Here is a 24,518-nt window from a genome sequence, read left to right as displayed (position 1 = left end):
GAAATGGAGCTGCGACTTAGACCCTGTTTATAGTGACCTCAAAACCTGGGCTCTAAGCTCTACTGCCTAGTGCGTGAGCATGATCAAGTGACTTGCTTAGTGCCTTTGGACATTTACAGCTCATCAGGGGTCAAATCCAGGTGGCAGACATTGTGTTGTCTCTGGTGTCACCATTCCTCACTGATGACTAAGGCTTGTTTGTGGGCCCAGGTTGGACCCTTTTTGCAGTAGGATAAGTTCACATGCAGGGAGCTTCTCTGTCCTGGGAGGTCCATCTGCCAGCCTGCCTGTTAGGCCCTGATCATCTAAGATTCTTAACAATGGATGGATGCAGCTTAGGCTCCAGCTGGGAGACTTGCTACACTAGCTTTTCTTAATTGGCCATATTTTTCTCTGGGACACCTTTAGGATATTAGAACTTCCAGTCTTTTCTCAGCAAAGTCTCTTTGTAAAATGCCCGACTCAACTGAGTCTAGCTGACTTCAATAGAAATTCTTTCATCTACTCTATACAGCTCTTTTGGGTGGCTCTGTGTGTGAGGCCCCAATGCCAGGTTGGTATTGTTGACTATTCAATGCAAATGAGACATCTTATCAGCGTGCTCCCTTCCCTCTTAAAGGGCAAGGACACTCTAAAGTCAATAACCGCCCCCCCCCCAAAATTAAAAAATAAAGTCAATAACCCAAAGTGTTTTATTCTTCAAACTGCCTTTTCACACCCATGAATGACCGTAGTTCTTATTGACATCTCAGACTCAGTAGTGATCAACTCAAACTTTCGAGAGCCAATCAACCTACACCATACGATTTCATTCAATTTCAACAGTATTTTTGGCCAAATTATTCAAATTATTAATATTATTGAATATTTACTTGCCTCAAGCGTGGTAGTAGGTGTAGGTAAACACATAAGAATATAAAACACAGCTTCTGAACATGAATAGACACTTCTCTAAAGAAGACATCCAGATGGCCAACAGATACATGAAAAGATGCTCAACATCGCTCCTCATCAGGGAAATACAAATCAAAACCACACTCAGATATCACCTCATGCCAGTCAGAGTGGCCAAAATGAACAAATCAGGAGACTGTAGATGCTGGAGAGGATGTGGAGAAACGGGAACCCTCTTGCACTGTTGGTGGGAATGCAAACTGGTGCAGCCACTCTGGAAAACAGTGTGGAGGTTCCTCAAAAAATTAAAAATAGACCTACCCTGTGACCCAGCAGTATCACTGCTAGGAATTTACCCAAGGGATACAGGAGTACTGATGCATAGGGGCACTTGTACCCCAATGTTTATAGCAGCACTCTCAACAATAGCCAAATTATGGAAAAAGCCTAAATGTCGATCAGCTGATGAATGGATAAAGAAATTGTGGTTTATATACACAATGGAGTACTACGTGGCAATGAGAAAGAATGAAATATGGCCCTTTGTAGCAACATGGATGGAACTGGAGAGTGTGATGCTAAGTGAAATAAGCCATACAGAGAAAGACAGATACCATATGGTTTCACTCTTATGTGGATCCTGAGAAACTTGACAGAAACCCATGGGGGAGGGTAAGAAAAAAAAAAAGAGGTTAGAGTGGAAGAGAGCCAAAGCATAAGAGACTCTTAAAAACTGAGAACAAATGGAGGGTTGATTGGGGGTGGGAGGGAGGGAAGGGTAGGTGATGGGCATTGAAGAGGGCATCTTTTGGGATGAGCACTGGGTGTTGTATGGAAACTAATTTGACAATAAATTTCATATATTAAAAAAATAAAAATAAATAAATAAGTAAAAATAAAACATAGCTTCTGTTTCCAAACACCTAGGCAAGTCTGCTCAGTGATTTTATTAATTATAGAAAGTGTACCCATAGAAGCACACAGGAACTAGTGTGGGACCAAATGGCTTAGCATACACGACTTGAAACATGACATCCAAAATTAGACACTGATGACAAGTTTAATATTATCTGTTGATAGAAGCACATGTACCTTCTTCCTTCCAGCCATCTCCAGAACTTTCTGATACATTCACTTGTAAGCTTCTTAGCAAATGCTGATTCCAGGTGGAAGAAAAAGATAAGGAGTGAAGAAAAGGCTTGAATGAGGAAAGGGACATCCATACTTGTCCCTTCAAAGCCTGTATTCTAAGCCAAACTCAAAGAAACCAAAGTGCTAGTTGTCTTCTCGGCCTTTGGATCCAAAGCCTTTTTCATGAGGCATTTATTAGTTGAGGGGTCAAGAAGGGAAATTACTGCCCACTGCAGTCATGCATGAAACTCCATAGTAGGGATTTAAAAAAAAAAAGATTTTATTTTTCAGTAATCTCTATACCCAGGGTAGGGGTCAAACTCACAACCCTGAGATCAAGAGTTGCATGCTCTTCTGACTGAGCCAGGCAGGTGCCCCCATAGTAAGGATTTTGATATGAAAGCCTAAGATCTGAGACATGAGACATGTGCCATTCTTTTTTTAAAAATTTTTTTTGATATTTACTTATTTTAGAGACACAGAGAGCAAGTGGAGGAGGGGCAGAGAGAGAGAGAGAGGGAGAGAGGGAGACCCAGAATCTGAAGCTGGCTCCAGGCTCTGAGCTGTCAGCACAGAGCCTGATGTGGGGCTCGAACCCATGAACCATGAGATCATGACCCGAGCTGAAGTCAGACGCTCAACCGATTGAGCCACCCAGGAGTCTCTCACATGCCCTCTTTTAAATGCAAAAGCTCTTGAAGGAGAAATATATTGATCCAATTCATACTAAGGAATTAGTGACTATTTAGATTCTCCCTCCCCATCCCCTCATCCTCCAGGAATATAGATGAGACAAGAATTAGAGTACCTGGGATAAAGGAAAGGAACTGAAAAGAGGGGTTCCGGTTTTTAGATATTTATATCATTACTCTTTGTTCTCTACACAAAATATGTGTTACACTTTTTGATATCAACCTCAAGATAATTCCATAAAAGCATCTGCAAAATAAAGAAAAATAAAAATCACAAAGAGTTGCTATGTTGGGAAGTTTTACAGACATTTTCTTTATAAAATAAGTAAGTCTGTTGATTCTTATGAGAGGATCCAATTTTGACATAACTGAAGTAGCATAGTTTCAGAGAAAATCTATAAGAATGAGTGCTAAATAGATGGGAGTTCCTGTTTATGTAGAAAATCTGAATATCAATTTGCATATCTTACTTTATGTAATTATGGTCATAATAGCTATTTGAGTTTAAAGTGTTTTCTTTAAATGTTTATTTTTAAGAGAGCAAGCGAGCAGGGGGAGGGGCAGAGAGAGAGGGAGACAGAGGATCTGAAGCAGGCTCAGTGCTGGTGCTGACAGCAGAGAGCCCAATGCAGGGCTGGAACTCGCAAGTCGTGAGATCATGACTTGAGCTGACGTTGGACACTTAACCGACTGAGCCACCCAGGTGCCCTGAATTTAAAGTTTATATTTTCTATTCTAAAAGTAATATATGATTTCCTGCTCAGTATGGCAAATTGGCCATACAGCAGTCTCTTCTTACTCTCAAATCCCAATAAAATGGTAGTAAAAGAATACATAAATCCACATGAATAAATAGAAAAAAAGGGAAACACTGGCACACAAGAGATTTCAACAATTTTTAGATAACAGAAAGTAGAGGAAGCCACAGATTAAAAAGCAGGCAGGGGATGGTGCAGAAGAGACGGGAGCCTGTTTGTCTCGTAGAACTGCAGAGAGACTTGGGACTTGGTGGGGGAAAGTAAGGTGACACAGGGAATTAGTTGAACACCAGGGAATTAATCAAAACTGTATACAGAGAGTAATTTAAGTTTGGAGGCTCCCTTCCTCTCCTAATGTGAAATGGACACTTGCCCCTCAAGCAAAAGTTTAGTAGAATTTATCCTCTGGAAAAACTCAATGAGCCTAGAGGAAAGAGAACCACATCCTGACATTGAGGGAACCCCAGGAAAAAGACTGGCTCCCCATTCATTTGCCTGATCTCCACACATCCCAGCCACATACCCAAGCTTCCACCAGGCAAATGTGAAAAGCCTGTAAACACGAATGAGAGATGGATATAAACAGACAGAAGGATGGAAACCTGGTTGAAAACAGAACACAGGGAATAGAAGGAAGATTTTTTAATACACTTTTTAAGTGTTTATATATTTATTTTGAGAGGACGGAGGGGCAGAGAGAGAGAGAGAGAGAGAGAATCCTAAGCAGGCTCCACCCTCAGTGCAGAGCCTGACGTAGGGCTTGATCCCCCAACGATGAGATCATGACCTAAGTTGAAATCAAGAATTGGACTTAACTGACTGAGCCACCCAGGCACCCTGAGGGAAGATTTTTTTTTTAATTCAGTTAGCATCCACAGAGAGAGAGAAAAGGGAAAATTATTTTCAACTTAGAATTCTGTGTTCAGCCACACAATCAATTGTGAAGATAAAATAAAGCAATTTCCAGCATGCAAAAACTCATAAAAAATGCCTCCCAAATACTCTTTTTAAATATGCCACTGGTGATAAAATACAGAAAAACAAAGAAGTGAATCCAGGAGGAGGGAGGTGTGGGATCTAGGACAAAGTGGGTCCAGCCTGGGAGAGCACTTAAAAGATGTCCCAGGGGACCACTGTGCAGCAGGCTGAGAGGGAAACCAATCCACATTGAGAAAGAAACTAAAGAACCCCAGAAGGAATGTTTTTAAGGAGAAAAGGATTTAAGAACAGCCATATGATGAGAAATATTAAGAAAATATGTATAGCAAAATGCACAAGTGAAAAAAACAAGATACTAATTAACCCCAGGTAAAACGAAAGACAATCTAAGAAAAGGAATCATAATATGTAACTTGGCTCTGCAAGGAATAATATTTATTTAGTAAACATTGGTTAGTGATTTAAAATGGTACTTTGAAAATAAATAAAATGCTGCTTTGAGTGGATGAGGAGAGAGGAATAGTGGACAGGGCAAGTGCCATATCTTCATTCATTCCAGGAGGCCATCAGTAGATAATTTTTAAAGTACAAATTAAGAAATATCAATATGAACACACTATTTAGTGATAAGGTCACTTCTGTAAGAACAGTTAAGAGCTAAAAATCATTGTCTTAGGCTCTTTAGAACCTGCTCAGAGACATGTATGCCTAAGACATATGTGTAAAAGGTGTTTCTAAGAGTGCTAGTTGTGTGAAGTGAGGATAGTGTTATTTCAGTGAAATGCTATGTTCACATTCATATCATGTGCTGTTACACACTCTTAAAAACAAAACACAAAACTGGTTGTCTTAGGAAATGAAATTGGGAGAGGAGTGAGACCAGACTTCTGTTTTTCACAATAAGACTTTTGGTTCCAGTTGATTTTTAAAGCCACACTTCTCTACAAATTTAATAAAATGTCTTGAAATTTAAGTAAAAATGTATAAAAATTTAAAGTTAGAGTAAAAATAAATAAATTATAGATAATTTGGAAAATATAGAAAATTCTGTTTACAGTTTTTGTCATTGCTCATATGCAACCAATAATGTTAATTTTCTCCTTTTTCCTGTGCAGTTTTAAAAACATAGTTGTGAAAAAAAATAAAAAAATAGAAACATAGTTGTGATCATGGTGCATGATAATTTTATATCCTTTTTTTACTTAGCATATGTTTCATATTATTACAAATCCTTTTAAACTTTATTTTTACTAGGTAAATAATCAAATTATCACATCATAATTTACTCAACCATTCCCCTCTTGATGGTCAATCTTGTTTTCAATTATTCCATATACAGGAGCCTTCAGTATCCAAGTAGAACTTGACCCACCCAAAAGACCTATTAACGTGAACCCACTTTAAGTAGAATCAAAATCTCAAAGTAGTCAATAAAGTTTGATTTGGTCTTTCCTTTAAAAAAAAAATTGGACTAGGGGTGCCTGGGTGGCTCAGTCAGTTAAGCATCTGACTTCAGCTCAGGTCATGATCTCATAGTTTGTGAGTTCGAGCCCTGCATCTGGCTCTGTGTTGGCAGCTCAGAGTCTGGAGCCTGCTTGAGTTCTGTGTCTCCCTCTCTGCCTGCCCCCCCACTCCACCGCCTCACTCACACACCCACACACACACACACACACACACACACACACACACACACACACTCTCTCTCTCTCTCTCTCTCTCTCAAAAACAAGTAAATAAATGTTAAAAAATTAAAAAAATTGTACTAAAAATTAGGAGAATATCCTATAATTGCAACTAGATACTCATTCCTAAGTTAAAGAGGAGACTGTGTTGAGTTTTTATGACAATGTCTTATAATAGTATAGTGACATCCTTCACTTCATGTTTGACATTCTAATGAAATCACAGAGGATAAATTTTAGAAAAAATATTGTTTGAAGTGTCATCAGTTTTCCCAGGGGCATCTCCTCTGACATTTGAAATCATTCTTTATTGAAGTGCCAGTACGTCACAATCCTTGTCATTGTCTCTTTCTTCTTGTTAGCTAACTTAACTTTGCTGGGTCCTCATTGGTCTATCAAAGACTTTTCCTGTGATGTGGGTACTTTTCCATCACTTTCCTTGACTTCATGAAATCTTGCATCTTTTGGGTAAAATGTGCATTTTCACTTTGAATTGGATTTGTACTTTATTTGTGATGTATTGTTAAATATCATTTAAGAATAGTGCAGATAAACTGACTCAAAAAGACACTGTCCTGTCTGCAGTGGTGGATGCCAATGTTAAGTGGGGAGAGATATTTGAATAGGATATGATTTTTAATTTGTTTTAAATTTTTAATTTTTAATTTTTTTTAATTTAAAAAATGTTTTTATTTATTTTTGAGAGAGGGAAAGACAGAGCATGAGCAGGGGAGGGGCAGAGAGAGAGGGAGACACAGAATCTGAAGCAGGCTCCAGGTTCTGAGCTGTCAGCATAGAGCTTGAAGCAGGGCTCTAATCCATGAGCCTTGAGATCATGACCTGAGCAGAGGTCAGACACCTAACCAACTGAGCCACCCAGGAGCTCCTTGAATAGGATATAATTTTGTAAGAGGTCAGCTCATTGGAGAATTTTTCTGTGTTATGACAACTTTGTTTACATTCACAACTTTGTTATACAAAGACTCTGGTACTGAATACTCAGATCAAAAGACTAATGCTAACATAAGACTGAATACACAAAGTCTTTTCTAAATCTGAGCATCATTTTTTATGGATTATCACAAATGGTATTTACTAGGGTAGAGATTATATACAGCTTCTTGATCGAGATTGCTGAACCTTTTTTAAAAGTATCACATTCATTTATATCTTTACCAGCAATCAAGGGGATGCCCATTTCAAAAAATTGGTATAAATTTTGTTTATCATTATTTTAAAAAATATTTGTTAATTTGATAATAAAAGAATGGTGTCTCATTATTTTAATTTAATCTTAGGATCTGAGACTACACAATTTTTAAAATTTTTATTTAATTTATTTTTTAATTTACATCCAAATTAGTTAGCATATAGTGCAACAATGATTTCAGAGGTAGATTCCTTAATGGCCTTACCCATTTAGCCCATCCTCCCTCCCATAATCCCTCCAGCAACCCTCTGTTCTCCATATTTAAGAGTCTCTTATGTTTTTGTCCCCTCCCTGTTTTTATATTATTTTTGCTTCCATTCCCTTATGTTCATCTGTTTTGTCTCTTAAAGTCCTCATATGAGTGAAGTCATATGATAGTTGTCTTTCTCTGACTAGTTTCGCTTAGCATAATATCCTCTAGTTCCATCCACGTAGTTGCACACGGCAAGATTTCATTCTTTTTGATTGCCGAGTAATACTCCATTGTATATATATACCACATCTTCTTTACCCATTCATCCATCGTTGGACATTTGGGCTCTTTTCATACTTTGGCTATTGTTGATAGTGCTGCTATAAAAATTGGGGTGCATGTGCCCCTTCAAAACAGCATACTCATATCCCTTGGATAAATACCTAGTAGTGCGATTGTTGGGTCATACGTAGTTCTATTTTTAATTTTTTGAGGAACCTCCATAGTGTTTTCCAGAGTGGCTGCACCAGTTTGCATTCCCACCAGCAGTGCAAAAGAGATCCTCTTTCTCCACATCTTTGCCAACATCTGTTGTTGCCTGAGTCGTTAATGTTAGCCATTCTGACAGATGTGAGGTGGTATCTCATTGTGGTTTTGATTTGTATTTCCCGGATGATGAGTGATGTTGAGCATTTTTTCACGTGTCAGTTGGCCATCTGGATGTCTTCTTCGGAAAAGTGTCTATTCATGTGAGACTACACATTCTAATTATTAATCAGTTACTTGCGGTCCTTCCTACATACTTTTCTGGTCATAGTCTTTACCCAGTTATCGAGTGGGTAGCGTTTTAACATTCTTTTTTTGTTGATTTGTATAAACTCTATAGTGAAAAAATATTAGCACTTGTATTTGCTGAAGGTTTTCAGGGATTTTGCCTTTTGCTTTTGTGTTTTTATATAGAGAGTTTATTTATTTAATTATTTTTAAATGTTTATGTATTTTTGAGGGAGAGAGAGAGAGCATGAGCGAGTGAGCAGGGGAGGTGTAGAGAGAGAAGGGATAGAGGATTCGAAGCAGGCTCCACACTGACAGCAGAGAGCCCAATGCTCTGCTCATACTCACAAACCATGAGATCACAGCCTGAGATGAAGACGGAGGTTCAACCGACTGAACCACCAGGCACCCCTAGAGAGAAGTTCAAAATGTAAAATGTTAGTATCGTCAAATTAGAGTTTGTCATCACCTTTTGGAATGTAGGTTCCATGGAAGGGGGACTGTCTTCTTCTTCAATACCCAGAGGCTAGTACATTGCTCAGAAAATGTATTGAATGAATGAATGAATGAAATCTATGCATCTTTTCTTATTTTTTCCACGATTTAAAAAATTTCCTCCAGAGGAACTCCTGGATGGCTCAGTCAGTTAAGCGTCTGACTTCGGCTCAGGTCATGATCTCACGGCTTGCGAGTTTGAGCCCCGTGTCAGGCTCTGTGCTGACAGCTCAGAGCCTGGTGCCTGCTTCAGATTCTGTGTCTCCCTTTCTCTCTGCCCTCCCCCAGTCACACTCTGTGTGTCTCTCTCTCCCTCAAGAATAAATAAACATTTAAAAAAATTTTTTTTAATTCCCCCCAGAGACATGATGTTTACTTTAGTTTTCTTTCATGTATTTGTTGTTTTGATTTGAAAAAAAAAAAAAAAAAAAGCTTACAACTCTTCAGGGCACCTGGTTGGCTCAGGCGGTTAAGAGTCCAATTCTTTATTTTGGTTCAGGTCATGATCTCACGGTTAGTGAGATCAAGCGCTGGGTCAGGCTCTGCTTGGGCAGTTCGGAGCCTGCCTGGGATTCTCTCTCTCCCTCTCTCTCTGCCCCTTCCCTTCTCACACTATCTCTGTCTCTCTCAAAATAAATAAATAAACTTAAAAAAAACTTTAAAGACCTTACAACTCTAATTTTTCTGAAATGTGTTTTGTGTATGGTTGCACAGTAAGGTTGTGGTGTCATTTGAGCCCTGTTGACTTAGGACAGGTTGCCTCATTGTTGGTGTATCTGAAACCTACTATCACCAGAAATCTGACCTGTAGACCTGGTGCAATATAGTATGACCCACAGACATTCACTGAGTTCACTCTAAACCCTTTTGAGAATGAGGCAGGTTATAAAAGATGGATACATACAGGTGTGCATCTCCTCCTCCTTTCTTCCTATCATCTGTGGAAAGTAGCCCATTGAAATTTGCTCATCATTCATGCCTAAAATCTCCAGGAGCAGCCAATTAAAAGACAAGTAGATGACCATGCAAATGTCTAGCCAATACTACATGATTTTTTAGTTGTAGAAAGTACATTGACGTTGGATTTGAAAATCCTCTAGGATCATTTGCCCCTGAAGGCCTCTCAGTGTGGAGGAGCTGTTCTGACTTGTTAAAAAACACAGCCTTCTTGTTTGTATCAGTGATTCGGTTGGTGACTTACATTTTGTCCCCAAAGTGTAGGTAGCTCTCAGGGGAAGCAGTTGGTAAGGGATTTGTCGGGTTGGAAAACGGTTTTTAATCTTTAGATCAAGCAACCAATGTAAGGTTGTATACTTATTGGCTATTTCTGTTATTGTTGAAATAATAATTGCTTATGGATCAGCACAATTGTTTTGTCTATAGTAAAGACTATGAGAAGAAGATTTATGTGAGCATTTTGGGATCAATGCCAGGAGACATGGTCTGTCATAGGAAAAAGGGCCTTTTTGCACCATAAAAAGAATTGTACTGGCAACTTCTGCTGCCTTTGAGCACCTTGATAATAATGACAAAGCCTCACAAATTCCAAGACCTAAAGATACAGTCACCTCATAGTGGTTTTTTTTAAGAAGAGGAGAAAATTACAAGAAATCTTGGTCATTCTCATCCAAGCGAATTGGACAAAGTAAAACTTGTCATTTGTGGTTTCTCCTCCCCTCACCCTACCCTTTAATTGATTTAATTGCTTTCATAAATGGCCCAAATAAAACTCTTGATTCACCAAAAAATTTCATGAGTTTTGTTCCCTTTTGAATGTGTTTCCAAATGTGGGCTGTCTTCCCACATTTGGATTTCAGAGATTCTGCACAACTTCTTAGAACATATAGGGGCCACTGATGACTTTATTTAATATGCCCATTGGGGTAAAGAAGACTAAGGAAGATATTATTTTTCTAAGTCTTTTTTCCCTAGTATCTACTTGGCATGTGGATCATACAGACCCAGTGCTTCTCTTGTTTATTGCTGGTGGTAGCATCGACTAATACAACCCCTTGAAAGGCAGGTTGGCAGTATGTATCTTGTAGGCTGTTGATTCCATCTTGAGTAAGTTCTCTTAAAGTAATAGTCTTATATACAGAAATATCATCTGTATAAAGATACCATGAAGGGATTACTTATAATAGCAAGATAACAGTAGCAACTTAACATCCAGCAGGAGGGAAATAATTTTTTTAATGTTTATTTATTTTTGAGAGAGAGAGAGAGAGAGAGAGAGAGAGAGAGAGAGAGTGCAAGCAGGGGAGGAGCAGAGAGAGGGAGACACAGAATTGGAAGCAGGCTCCAGGCTCTAAGCTGTCAGCACAGAGTCTGACACGGAGCTCCAACTCATGGATCATGACCTGAGGTGAAGTCAGACGCCTAACCAACTGAGCCACCCAGGTGCCCCAGAAGGGAAATAATTTTAAAAGAATATTATATACCTACTCAAAGGAATATTTTATAGCCATTAAAACAATTATTGTTAAAATCATAAAATAGCATCAAAAGTGTTTATGATCTAATGTGTAGGGGGAAAATACAATATATAAATCGGTATGTATACTATGATTAAAATAATGGAAGAAAAATTATGTGTATAAAAAAAAAAAAGAAATGCACCAAAATGCTTTTTGGCTATGCTGAGGTGCCATGATTTAGGGTGGTTGTTTACTTCCTTTCTTTTGCATTGTTTTTATAATTTTTCAAAATGTAATTTTTTAGAAGAAAAGAAGTAGTGTTTGAGGAAAAGAGCCATCAAATTGGTCAACATAAAAATAATTTTGCTACTTAAAATTTTTTTTAATGTTTATTTTTGAGGAAGAGGGAGAGAGAGGGAGAGGCAGAGAAAGATGGAACACAGAATCCGAAGTAGGCTTCAGGCTCTGAGCTGTCAGCACAGAACCTGATGTGGGGCTTGAACTCACGAACTGTGAGATCATGATCTGAGCTCAAGTCGGACGCTCAATTGACTGAGCCACCCAGGTGCCCCAAAAATATTTTGTTACTTAAATAAAAATAGTGCCACTTAACGACTACTTAATTAGGACTCAGTCATTCATACGATTTGGAGCTTCCAGTAATTTGCTGAGCAGATTCTTTAAAGTTACTAATTCTCACGGTTGTATATAAAGTGAAAAATGAGATGTGCACACCTTTCCTGACAGTAGGAAATAAAATCTTACAATGTCAACGAAAATGGGTTACTTTTATTTGATGTCACAAATATTTCAAGATGTTTCTGTATTTCTTAAAACCTGACAAGCCTATAAAGAATAAGGAAAGGATTAGGTAAACAGGAAAGAGTGTGTGCACATATGAATGAGTGTTATATGATTTGTCTGCTGTAGTCACATTTCAGAGCAGTTTGAAAGGGGGATAGTGGGTCTGTGGCATACTCTGTGCATTGAAACTAGGGCTATAACAGAATGCTGAATCATTCCAGCTGTTTCTGATTTACGAAATTAGTTCAATTAAAAACTAAGCTGATACTTTAAAACTCCACAAGGAACAGAAAAATAATTAGTAAACATAGTCAGATTGAATCAAGCCAAACACAAATTGATTTCTGCTTGAATGGAATCTGAAAGATGATTAAAGGCTCAATCTCCTCAAAGACGAGTTCACTTCTAGGTAACATTTTTGGAGAAATATAACCTTTGAAATATAGCTACAGATGTACAAGGATTTTTTTTTTTTTATTAAAAGATAGCCTGGCAGTTTTTCTTTTTAAAAAAATCATGCAACTTTTCCAGCAGAGTCATAAATCCCTGTTTTGGATATGTCCTGCTCTTCTTTCTTATAACAATATCTTGACTGGGAACAGGAAAAAGTATATAATCAGTAGGATTTTTTTCAGTTGCAAGTAACAGAAGCCCATTCTGAAAGAGCGTAAGCAGAAATTAAAACATAAAAAGAGAGATGGAATTTATTGGCGCACACAGCCTCTGGGACGTTTGCCACCCATTTACCTTTCTCTGGCTTGTGGGCACGCTGTTTACGGGCTGGGCAGGAGGGGCCAGGAGCACTTTCAGGTGCACACCTGCCTGCCTGACCACCTGAGTGTGAAAATGCAGGCTTTTTGGATTGGCTAGGTGATAGTCACATGCCTGCCCCGGACCAATCGCTGTGACCAGGAGTTGCCAGCTAGACCTGAAGTTCCTGTGCGTAAGTATGCCTTGATTTTTTTCTTAAATTAAAAAAAAAAAAATTTAATGTTTATTTTTGAGAGAGAGAGAGAGAGCAAGAGAGAGAGAGAGCAAGCACGAGTGGAGGAGCGGCAGAGAGAGAGAGGGAGACACAGAATCCGAAGCAGGCTCCAGGCTTGGATCTGTCAGCACAGAGCCCAATGCAGGGCTCGAGCTGGTGAACTGGGGGATCATGACCTGAGCCGAATTAGGGGATGCTTAACTGACTGAGCTACCCAGGCACCCCCCCCCCCCCGCCTTAGATTTCTAATGTTGGTGGGCCCCCTCCGGGTCATCTAGAAAAGGGAGGATGGGCCAGTGAACACCTGCAGCAATGCTGAGTTGCCTGGTGGTTCCTGGAACGTGCCTTCCTGTAAAAGTTGCACTTTTGTGGTGGGCAGGTTTGTGATCACTCTGCGTTGCTTGCCCACATGGCCCCCATCAGGAAACCTAGACTGTCACAGTTCCTCTCTTTCTGCAGAAATAAACAGTACCAAGCTACACTTCAGAGGTGCAGTCAATTCTGAATTTCGCAAATGTGAATAACTTTTGGCCCTGATAGTTTGGCTTCTGCTGTACTCAACAGCAAACATGTCTCCCTTCTTTTCCTGTGAACTTGTAGACCAACACAGAATTCTAGAATTTCCTGAGTTGAATACACTCAGCCACATGCCTCCTCCTGAGTTCCCAGAGGGGCAACTCCAGCTTCTCTCTGTGCCTGTCTCCACACAGGATTCTACTCTCCTTGCAGGGCCACCTGTTCTTTCTTTCTTTCTTTCTTTCTTTCTTTCTTTCTTTCTTTCTTTCTTTCTTTCTTTCTTTCCTTCTTTCTTTCCTTTCCTTTCCTTTCCTTTCCTCCCTTTCCTTTTCTTCCTTTCTTCTCGAGCAGGGGTGGGGCAGAGAGAGAGGGAGAGGAAGGATCCCAAGCAGGTTCCATGTTGTCAACACAGAGCTCTGAGCTCATGACCTGAGCAGAAATCAAGAGTCAGATGCTTCACTAGCTGAGGCACCCAGGCACTCCTGTTTTCTTTTTTGAGCAATGTATTCCAGCTATTATACCCATGTCACCAAATTTTACTACCCCATCAAATAATTTCAGTTTATGTTGCTTATTACTTGTGTTTCACATGTGTATAGATAGACATTTGGGGCCATAAATTTGATTTCTGACCTTGTCTCTCTTCAAGTATGATTCATTAAAAGTTGTGCCTAGGATCAGTGGGAATAGACTGTGTGCTCTTTCTAGGTCCCCTTTAGCTTTGTGATTTTGTTTTTATTTTTTATCTTAGAGAGAGAGAATGAGCAGGGGAGAGGGACAGAGGGGAAGAGAAAGAGAGAGAGAGAGAGAGAGAGAGAGAGAGAGAGAGAGAATGAATCTCAAGCAGGCTCCATGCTCAGCACAGAGCTTGACCTGGGGCTCAATCCCATGACCCTGGGATCATGACCTGAGCAGAAATCACAAGTCAGACGCTCAACTGACTGAGCCACCCAGGTGCCCCCTAGCTTTGTGATTTTAAAGACAAATAGTTTAGAACTAAACACTGATACCTCCCAGCAGTGAAAACTGGCTCTGGCTCCCACAACTAAGCTGCTGAAGCATTAGTTTCTAGGCCTACCCATCCTCACGTTCTCATCTGTTACACGGAGGGGATGGCGTGTCCCCTGCGAGGCTGTTGTGAGCATTGGATGAGAGTGGGTACATGAGCTATAGATGGTGCAGGGATGAGCAGTGGTGAGGGTCTGGGGGAGCTCGCGGTGGGCAGCAGTGGAGCCTGCTGCACAGCCACCTGGAGAGGTGCCCTGGAATGTGGAAACCAGCGGCAGACGCCTTGCAGAGATTAGAAATACAAGGGTGACATTTAACATCTTACATCTGCAGTTAAATTGTAAAACCATTCTTAGCGTTTGTACACATGTGAAAAACACCAAAGTGGTAACTGTCTTGAGAAAGTTGGATTTCAGGTCCCTAACTTTGTGTGTGTGTGTGTGTGTATGATACATTATATATGATATATTAGATATATTATATTATATTATATTATATTATATTATATTATATTATATATATTTTTCTTCCACAGGAGCGTATGCACATTTTATTTTATTTCTGTGATGCAGTGAATTAGAATGAATGGCATCTTCCTCACTGGATGGCTTTCCCTAACCTTTCCTATTATTGCTTCTGTGTAGATCCTTCCTCCAGCCTCTTTGCCTGCAGACTTCACCCCCTCCTTGTTCTTTAGGTCCTAGCTCCTTTGTGCTTCCTTAAGGGTTTTTCAAGCCCCTCAGGCCAGATCAGTTTACCTTCTTTTTTTTTTTTTTTTAACATTTTTTATTTATTTTTGGGACAGAGAGAGACAGAGCATGAACGGGGGAGGGGCAGAGAGAGAGGGAGACACAGAATCGGAAACAGGCTCCAGGCTCCGAGCCATCAGCCCAGAGCCTGACGCGGGGCTCGAACTCACGGACCGCGAGATCGTGACCTGGCTGAAGTCGGACGCTTAACCGACTGCGCCACCCAGGCGCCCCAGTTTACCTTCTTACATGCTCTCCCATAGCATCCTGTATGCCCCTTTGTGTCATATGCCACACACTTGTCATATTTTTTTTGTACAGCATATATTCCCTGCTAGAATGTAAGCCCCATGAGAGTAGGGCACATGTCCATCTTTTTTTATTTTTAATATAATTGATTGTCAAGTTGGTTTCCATACAACACCCAGTGCTCATCCCTACAAGTGCCGTCCTCCATGCCCATCACCCACTTTCCCCTCTCCCCCTGTCTCACATTCAGGTCTTTCATCCATTTTGAGTTTATTTTTGTATATGGTGTAAGAAAGTGGTCCAGTTTCATCCTTCTGCATGAAAGAATGCTGTCCAGTTCTCCCAGCACCATTTGTTAAAGAGACTGTCTTTTTTTCCACTGGATACTCTTTCCTGCTTTGTCAAAGATTAGTTGGCCACACATTTGTGGGTCCAGTTCTGGGGTCTCTATTCTATTCCATTGGTCTATGTGTTTGTTTTTGAGGGCACATGTCCATTTTGTCAATTAAGACTGAGTTCTGCTGCCAACAGAAATATTGAGACCCCCAACAGCAATATTATAAATGAGACAAGCACCTACTTCTGTCTTGTGTAAATTTCCTGCAGTGGACAGCTTAGGGCTGGGGTAGGGCAGTTCTGCAGTATCATATTTCTGCATGCTCCTTGGCTAAGCATGGCTTTCATTTCCATGGTCCCAGAGAGCCAAGAACTCTCAGTGGGACCTGTTAGCAGGCAGGAAGGCAGGGAAGCTGGACAAGCTTCCCTCTCCATAAGGATGCTCTGGAATTTGTACATATCTCCTTACCTCTGTCCTGTTAACTAGAAATTAATGGTCACATGTAGCTTCAGGGGAAGCTGGGAAATTTAGTCTTTATTCTGGGTAGACATGTGACCAGTTAAAAAATGTTCTAATACTAAGGTTAGAATGGATATTGGGAGACAGTCATATACCACTGTATTCCCAACTCTCAGCACACTGTGTGGTGCACTGTGAAAGAAGAAATGAGCTGAACACTTACATATTCATTTGCTAGGGTTGCCATAACAAAGTACTACAAGCTGAGTGACTTAAACAACAGAAATGTATTGTCTCCCAGTCCTAGAGGAAGTCCAAGATCAAGGTGGTGGCAGTGTTGGCTCCTTCTGAGTGCTGTGAGGGAAAATCTGTTCTGTGCCTCTCTCCTAGCTTCTGGTGGTGTTCCAGCAATCTTTGGCTTCCCTTGGTTTGTAGGTCTCTGCCTTCATTGTTGTATGTTTTACCGGTGTCCATGTCTCTGTGCCCAAAATTCCCCTTTTAATAAAGGATAGCATTCATATAGGTTTAGGGCCCATTCTGATGACCTCATAATTACACCTGCAAGGACCTATTTCCATAGAGGGTCACATTCTGAGGTACTAGTGGTTCACAGTTCTATGAATTTTGGGGGGAGGGGGATACCGTTCAACCCAGTTCAACATGGTACAAATTTATAGGGTTTGTGAATTTTGAGAGGATCACAGTTCAACACATATTAGTTTGGGATAATTTCATTTACCTTCACACAGTCTTTCAGAGATACCTGGAATTTTGCTGCTCTGGCATGTCCCAGAGTGGTAATACCTTTTAATTCCAGAGCAGTGTGGCATAGATTAGCCAGTCTCACTCTCCCAGCCCCAGAGAAATATGTTCAGAGGAGGCATGGCAGGGCTCACCAAAAGCCTATAATGGTACTGAGAGTTACTGCCCATTAGGAAGCTCTTCATGGTGTGACAGTGCGAGGAGCACTCCAGAAAAGTCAGTAGGGGCCATCCATTCTGAGCCCTTTACAGTAAGTGGAAAGCAGCCGCCCTTGGTACCATCCCTTGGCCCACTGAGATCACACTTAGCTAGCACAGGCTGGATACAACGTGGCCTGGTGTAGAGTCTTGAAGCCAGGCAGTTAGCTCAGTCCTCACTCAGCACCATTTGAGCTCCTCACTACCTTTTGGGATAAAAGGAATCCCTCCCTGGATAAACTCCTTCAAGGTTGAAGATAGTATCCCTATAGCTCCCATTGGTTAACGTTGCCCTTGAGTAGAAACTCAATTACTTTTTCAAAGGGAAGAGAAAGATATCGTCAGGAGGGTTGAAATGTAATCATGCCTCAAAGCAGGAGAATGGGTAACTATGAAAGGTTTCCTATAGTTTATTTTGGCAGCAGGTACTGGGGTTCTAGGAAGGTGACAGTTCTGTTCTCCTTTGACACCAAATGTCAGTGGTCTTTGAAAGGTGTAGCTTCAGGAAACCCAGAATTGTCAAACCATGGACCTGGCAAAAACAAAGTTGAAGAGGTAGTTCATCTGATCTGTGTGAGAGTTGCTTAGTGCTGCTTCATGAACCTGGGTGCTGCCCTTCACCCATGCGTCCTACATATTGTGAATTAAAGCTCTGGGTCATGCTCATCGATCTGCAGTAAATGAGGGAGCAGCATCTCTAGCCTCAAGGAAGAGTAGGGCGCCATTCAAGTGTTGTTCTTGTTTTAAATACCGTCCTGTTGAAGTGGATCCATTTTCTCAACCCACATTCTGAGCCATCCTGGACCATGTCCCCTTCCCTCCATTCCTGCTCTGCTGACTCACATTGTCCTCAGAAGTGGGGACTGTGCTGGAATTGCTCCCCACCCATTGCAGGGTCTTGGCCCAACTATTACTTTTCACTTAGAACACCATTCCTGTGGCTTCTGGAATATGAACTTGGGTCTGTATCCACTTCCCTAATGTTCCTTCTTAAAAGATTCCATTTGACACGTGGGGCAAATAGCATGCAGTCATTTCTTTCTCCCCAACTTTTAGGCCCTTTGGCTTAGATGACCATGCCCATATAGGAGGCTGCTGGATGGCACAGGCACATATCAGTGCTTTGTCAATCCTGGCACTTGGATTCCCAAAGAGCACATGATTTGGAACTTAGAAATGGAAGCCACATCAGGCTGGGGGGAAAGAGGGCATGTGCAGCATTTCTTAGCCATCCTGCAGATGGCTGCTGTAGGCATGGAGTCAATGGTAGCACACTTAGCATCTTTTGCCCCAGCTACCGCTCTGGCTTCAAAGTACTGTATTTATTAGGGCCAAAGCAAGCGGAGGTGGCACAGACTGTTCCTGTTGGAGTCCCTGGCTTTCTATGCTTTGGTTTTTATGGCAGCTCAGATTTCTCCAGTGGCAGTGTGGAGGTCACTACACACTGAGAGCCTCACCCTGGTAGTGATCTCTGTCTCATGTAGGCACCAGTTTCAAAACATTGCTGTTCTCATGTCTCTGCCATGAGTTGTAAAATTTTAGAGGCACATCCGTCCCTTGGTTATCAGACTTGTGCTTGACTGTTAATAACAGACTCCATTCATGGATAAAAAGAAGGGAATGGCAGCTGCCACCCATGGGAGTGAACAAGGGAAAGCCTTGCTCCTAAATCCTTGGAGGGTCTGCACTTGGGCACTTGTTCTGCTGAATAGGATGGGCTAATTGGTGGCCCAGCCTTACCTACAACAAAGATCTTACAGGACACATTTCTCGGTTCTTTTTCTTTTTTTTTTTTTTTAAGTTCATTTATTCATTTTGAGAGTGAGAGGGAGCACTTGCTGAAGGGGCAGAGAAAGAGGGAGAGAGAGAGAATCCCAAGCAGTCTCTGTACCATCAGTGCAGAGCCTGATGTGGGGCTCAGACTCAAAAACCATGAGATCATGACCTGAGCCAAAACCAAGAGTTGGACACCTAACCAACTGAGCCACCCAAGCACCCTACGTTTCTCTGTTCTACTCTAAGACTTGAGTTATTGTTAATCTTATCTTTGTTTTCTTTGCCCATTTTTCATGTTCATTTATCTATACATTAGATATAATTTTTTTTTCATACCTCAAGAGCACTCAAGTCTATTGTGGGAAAATTAGAAAATGCAGATGAGAAAAATAACATTCTTTTTACGTAACATGCTGCCACCTGGAGAAAAGCAGGAAGTCCTTATTACCAGTTAGGACATTCCATTCCCTGTGTTTTTATGTACATTTTTTTTTTTAAGCTTGCATTTGCACTTAGCAATATTTGAGAGAAGCTTTTGTGTCCTTGACGTTCATCACTAGACAGCTGGATGGAAGAATCACAATGTATTTAGTCAGGCACACATCGCTGGTCATTTAGTTTATTTCCAACTTTCCATTTTTAGAAACAACATTATAGTGAATGTCTTTGTAGCCAAATACTTGCATACGTTCTCAATTGTTTTCTTAGGATGAATTCCTAAAAGTGGAATTGCTGGGTCTGAATTATAAATATACATTGTCTCTAACTTCATATTGTAAAAACTTTAGAAGTATATACTACATAGACACAATACTTCATCGAACCCCCAGGCACCCATATGACAATTAGGAGCTCCTGGCCAATGTATACTCACACCCACTTCTAGTCCCTGCATTATTTAGGAACAGATCCAAGACTTCCTGCCAGAAAGACTCATTTCTGTAAGATAGTACAGGTATTTGAAAATGGGAGAGAAAAAAGAAAAAGTGAATTGCCAGAAAAAAAAATAAGAGGTTAACATCTTGTCCACCTTATCCACTGCGATGTGTGGGCTCTTTCCATTTTCCCTGCCATATCTGGGCTCAGGACTCTTCGTTTGTCTTTGGATTCCTGCAACAATATGGTAACCAGTCTCCTTTATCTCCCTCTGGATAGGTATAAATGTTTTCAAGCCATTTTGTGTCTTGCCAAATTGCACTCCAGAAAGGCTAATCAAATTTACACTTGCACCAGAAGCATATAGGAGTGTCCATGCAAGTTTTGGGTCTTTCTTCTTTCTTTTCTTCTTCCCTCTCTCCTATCCCCCTCTGCCTTTCTTCTTTCTTGGTGAATTTTTTAGACCCCCAAACAGGAATCACATCATTGTTTTAATTAGAACTTATTTGGTTATTAATGAGATTAAAGCTCTCCCCACCCCCTGCCATTTCCTCACTTGAACAATTGTATTTCCTCTTTGTGAATTGCCTTTTCCTAATTTTTCTATTAGGATGATTGTCTTTCACAAATTGTGTTCATTTTATGTTAATGTCTATGGCATTGTACTTCTGTCAGTGAACTGCTGTGAATACTTGTTTGGACTGAGATAATACATATTATATTGGTATGAAAGAATAAGGGTGTTTTATAAAGCTAGCAGCTGAAAGCAGGAAGTCCTTATTACCAGTCAGGACAGGTATGGAGGGAGGTGTGCCAGTGTGGGGAGGGGGGGCCCGGGCAGGACACATGGACACTTGCACAGGTCACTTAATCGTTAGTCTCCACAGTCATCCACAAGGCAGGTAAAGCAGGTGAAGCTGGTATCACCCACTTCTCACAATGACTTGTGCCAGGACACACCTTAATGAGATCCTCCAAGCCCCAATCTAGGATTTTTCTACCATATCACAGTGATTCATATGTTTATTTGTGGAAGGCAAGTAAAGCGATAAAATATAACATATTAGTAATTCTAAAACATTCTTTCTTTTTTTTCTTCTATAGCACGAAGGCCCAGGACCAGGTCATTATGACTTGAAAATACCTCAAGCAAATTCTGTGACTTCTTGTTTTCAGTCTAGAGTACCTCGATTCCTGTCCACCCGTTCTGTAAGTACTCTAAAAGATTACGGTTGTAGGTTTTGTGGCTGGGGTGGGGGGTCATTGGGGCCAGGTTATAGCTATATACAATTCTAGGGTACATACATGTATCCAATTTCTTGTTAAGGCAGAGCTCAAAAATCTGGCAAGCCCTCAGCCTGTTTCAGGCTCAGAGTGCATCCAGATCCAAAGACTGTGGCAGAATTATGGGTCCAGTCGACAGCATCCAGCATAGTAATTAGCCATCAATGATCTGACCTGGATGCTCTGTGGGAAAACATGTTTAATGAACTGAGGCAAGCAGTAGGCAGTGGCTGGCCCCAGCCATCCAGAACTGCTGTTCTTTGTGTGTGTGGCTTCTGGGACTGTGTGTGTGGCTTCAGGGCAGAAACATTATTATTATATTATTATTATTATTGTTTTAATGTTTATTTATTTTTGAGAGACAGAGTGAGCAGGGGAGGGGCAGAGAAAGTGGGAGACACAGAATCCCAAGCAGGCTCCAGGCTCTGAGCTGTCAGCACAGAACCTGACGCAGGGCTCGAACCCACAAACTGCGAGATCATGACCTGGGCCGAAGTTGGACGCCCAACCGACTGAGCCACCCAGGCGGCCCCCAGAAATGTTATTATTGAACCAAAGGGGGCCATTAAGGCATGAGCAATCATTCTGCCCCCAAGAACTCAGGAGAGACAGGGAAGAGGCTCAAGTCCACTGACACAAAGAAAGTACATTTGGGGAGTATCCAAGCCTCAGAGGCCTAGAGAAGACCACGAAAAATTGCAAAAGCGTAACATGAATGATATGTTATTTTTTTTTAAAGTACTGATAATTTTAATTCCCATGGTATTATTCCCAATGTGCATCCCAGTTTGAAAGTTCAAGAACTTCCTTGTATGTAGCCTTATTTGAGATGGTTGTGGAGACAGAAATTCAAATTCTGCTTGGGGAATCAAGGAAGGGTTGGTGTCCCAGGCCAGTGTCTTCAGGATCTTGCTCCAGAGCTACCAGTCTGGTGGGGGGTAGTGTGGTCTTTATCTGGAGGAATACTGGGGAGTCCCTGCTGGTGATATTAAAAACAGGCTAACAGCAGGAGGTGGTGGATACCTTCTGTAGATCCTCACACTCTAGTGGCATCACCATGATCCAGACCCAGATTTTTGTCTGAGCTCGTAGGGCTGAGCATCATCAGGAAATTGGAGTTATGCTAACCATATCAGTTATCAGTTAAGCTGATAGAGAAGCCAGAAAATGTAGTATTTTTTTAATGTTTACTTTTTTTTTGAGAAAGAGAGGGGAGAGGAGGGGGAGAGAGAAAGGGAGACTCAGAATCTGTAGCAGGCTCCAGGCTCTGAGCTGTCAGCACAGAGCCCAATGTGGGACTTGAACTCAAGAACTGTAAGATCATGACCTGAGGGGAAGTCAGACACTTAACCAACTGAGCCACCCAGGCATCCCTTTTTTTAATGTTTATTATTGAAAGAAAGAGAGCGCTCCCGAGAGCTGGGGAGGGGCAGAGAGGGAGGGAGACAGAGGGTCCAAAGCAGGCTCTGCACTGTCAGCACAGAGCCTGATGTGGAGCTCGAATTCACGAACCATGAGATTGTGACCTGAGCCCAAGTTGGACGCTTAACCGAATGAGCCACCCAGGTGCCCCCGGAAGATGTAGTATTAATTTACAAGTGTCCAGCAAGGGGGCTGATGTCTGGGGCCACTTGTCTATGGGGTTTCTCCCTACATAGGAAACTCTTCATAGAAGCCAAGGATAATCAGAAGTTTGCTTGGTGACAGTGAAATCAGGACTGGGGGATGGAGCCGGATGTTCTCAAGGTCTGAGAACCACAACCAGTAGCCTCCTGAGGGATGGCCTTGTGAGACCGAGGCCCACAAACCTCCTGTTCTGTGGGCTGGCTCTCCAGGACTCCACATGCATGTTACTTCCTCATTAATAGCACTAATAAAGGCTTCAGCTTCCTTTGACGTCTGGCCAGGACTTGATTAGATTTTCAGGCTGCTCCTCCGCTTTTGGCAGGGGAAACATCCTGTCATTACAGTGGCTTCTGCATGCAGCTGACTTCATCCACTCTGGGCTGACCACTCTGTCCCACTTTCAGAGTAATCCTATTTCCACCCTCCCTGTCTCCTAAAGAGATAACATACTGCAAAGAAGGATGGAAATGACAAGAACATGGTAAGAGAGAATAATAACAGTGGTGGCAGCTAATGTGTAGAGCTCTTGCTGCCTGCCTAGTGTGGTGCTGTCTTGTCCTGGGGGGCCTCCAGCAAGCCTCATTACCTCATCTGATGGGCGAGGCTCTGGAAGCACCTGGTCCAGGGTCACACCGAACCATTGGTGGTGGGACTAGGACTCGAATTCAAGCCTTTAAATCCTTCCCTTAGTCACACACAGAGACACTGGTGCTTCTCCAACAGACCCAAGATAAAATTCCTTTGGGCTCCAAGAATAGGTACATGCACCACATGGGAAATGCTGACCTAAGAAATCGAAGTCTTTATTTTAGTCTATGAACATGACATTCATTTGCATTTGATCACCATGGAGGAGAAGCTTCATTTAAATAATTGGCAAAACAATCTTTTCAAGAATTTTATCCAAATGAAAATATGATTTTAAAAATTAGAACTCATAGATCCCTTGACAAAACTTTGGACACTCGGGTCCACCGACCCTGGTGTCCATAGACCTTTGTACAGAAACATGAGTTTGGGCTTTTGAGGTCAATCACCCAGGTTCAGAATCCATTTTCTCCAGCCCCTTACCACTAGACTGAGGTCACTAGAAGGGAGGACAGTGGCTTTCCCAGGGACAGGAGCAGTCTGGGTGGAGTGCCCTCTGATACAAAATGTGCCTTGAGGTGCAGGTGGGATGTGAGCCCGCCGGCCCCGCAGGTCTAGGCCAGTGCTTGCTTGTCCACCCTTCTCTCTGCACCTCTGCAGCCCTAGGGGCGGCCGCTGATAGGAGCAGATGCCAAGGAGACACTCCACTTCAAGGGTGCCCCAGACCTGCATGCAGTCCCGTGTGGCCCTTGTTTTCCCCAGTGGGGATTTGCCAGCCACATCTGAGCTCACAGCTAGGCTCTGGTGGCTCCAGAGTTTTGGGGTCACTCTCTCATCAGCCTTGTCTTTTGTTCTGTTTCCAGAAAACCCCAGGCCCGGGAGCGTACACATCTTCAGCACAATCCCCCAAGCAGGCACCGACCATAGCCAAAATGGGTCGAGAACATAGCCTTTTCTTCAACAACACAATTGGCTTTTAAAATAAAGCCTCTGTGACCCTAAGCTACTTTGAGTTTAGCAAATTCTTATGTTCAGAAAACTCTGTTTTGTCTGTTCTTTAGGAGGGTTTGACTACAGAACATAATCGATTGCCCCGGTGACCATCCTGCCCACTTAT

General features: G+C 41.7%; 1 protein-coding gene across 1 annotated transcript in view; it reads left to right on the top strand.

Moving 5' to 3' along the window:
* The window catches only part of STPG4 (sperm-tail PG-rich repeat containing 4), a 45,845-nt gene extending 21,459 nt beyond the window's left edge, over nt 1-24,386 (top strand). The window contains 3 exon segments of the mRNA XM_019414433.2: nt 21,008-21,112; nt 24,265-24,364; nt 24,367-24,386. Of these exon segments, the coding sequence (XP_019269978.2) occupies nt 21,008-21,112; nt 24,265-24,364; nt 24,367-24,386 (225 nt within the window).
* Nucleotides 24,387-24,518: the final 132 nt, after the last annotated feature.

The sequence above is a fragment of the Panthera pardus genome, unplaced genomic scaffold (genome assembly GCF_024362965.1).
Source record: "Panthera pardus isolate Hobbes unplaced genomic scaffold, ASM2436296v1 HiC_scaffold_25, whole genome shotgun sequence".
Classification (NCBI taxonomy): Eukaryota; Metazoa; Chordata; class Mammalia; order Carnivora; family Felidae; genus Panthera; species Panthera pardus.
The sequence above is the reverse complement of the archived record's forward strand: the minus strand, read 5'-3'. Positions and strand labels throughout refer to the sequence as shown.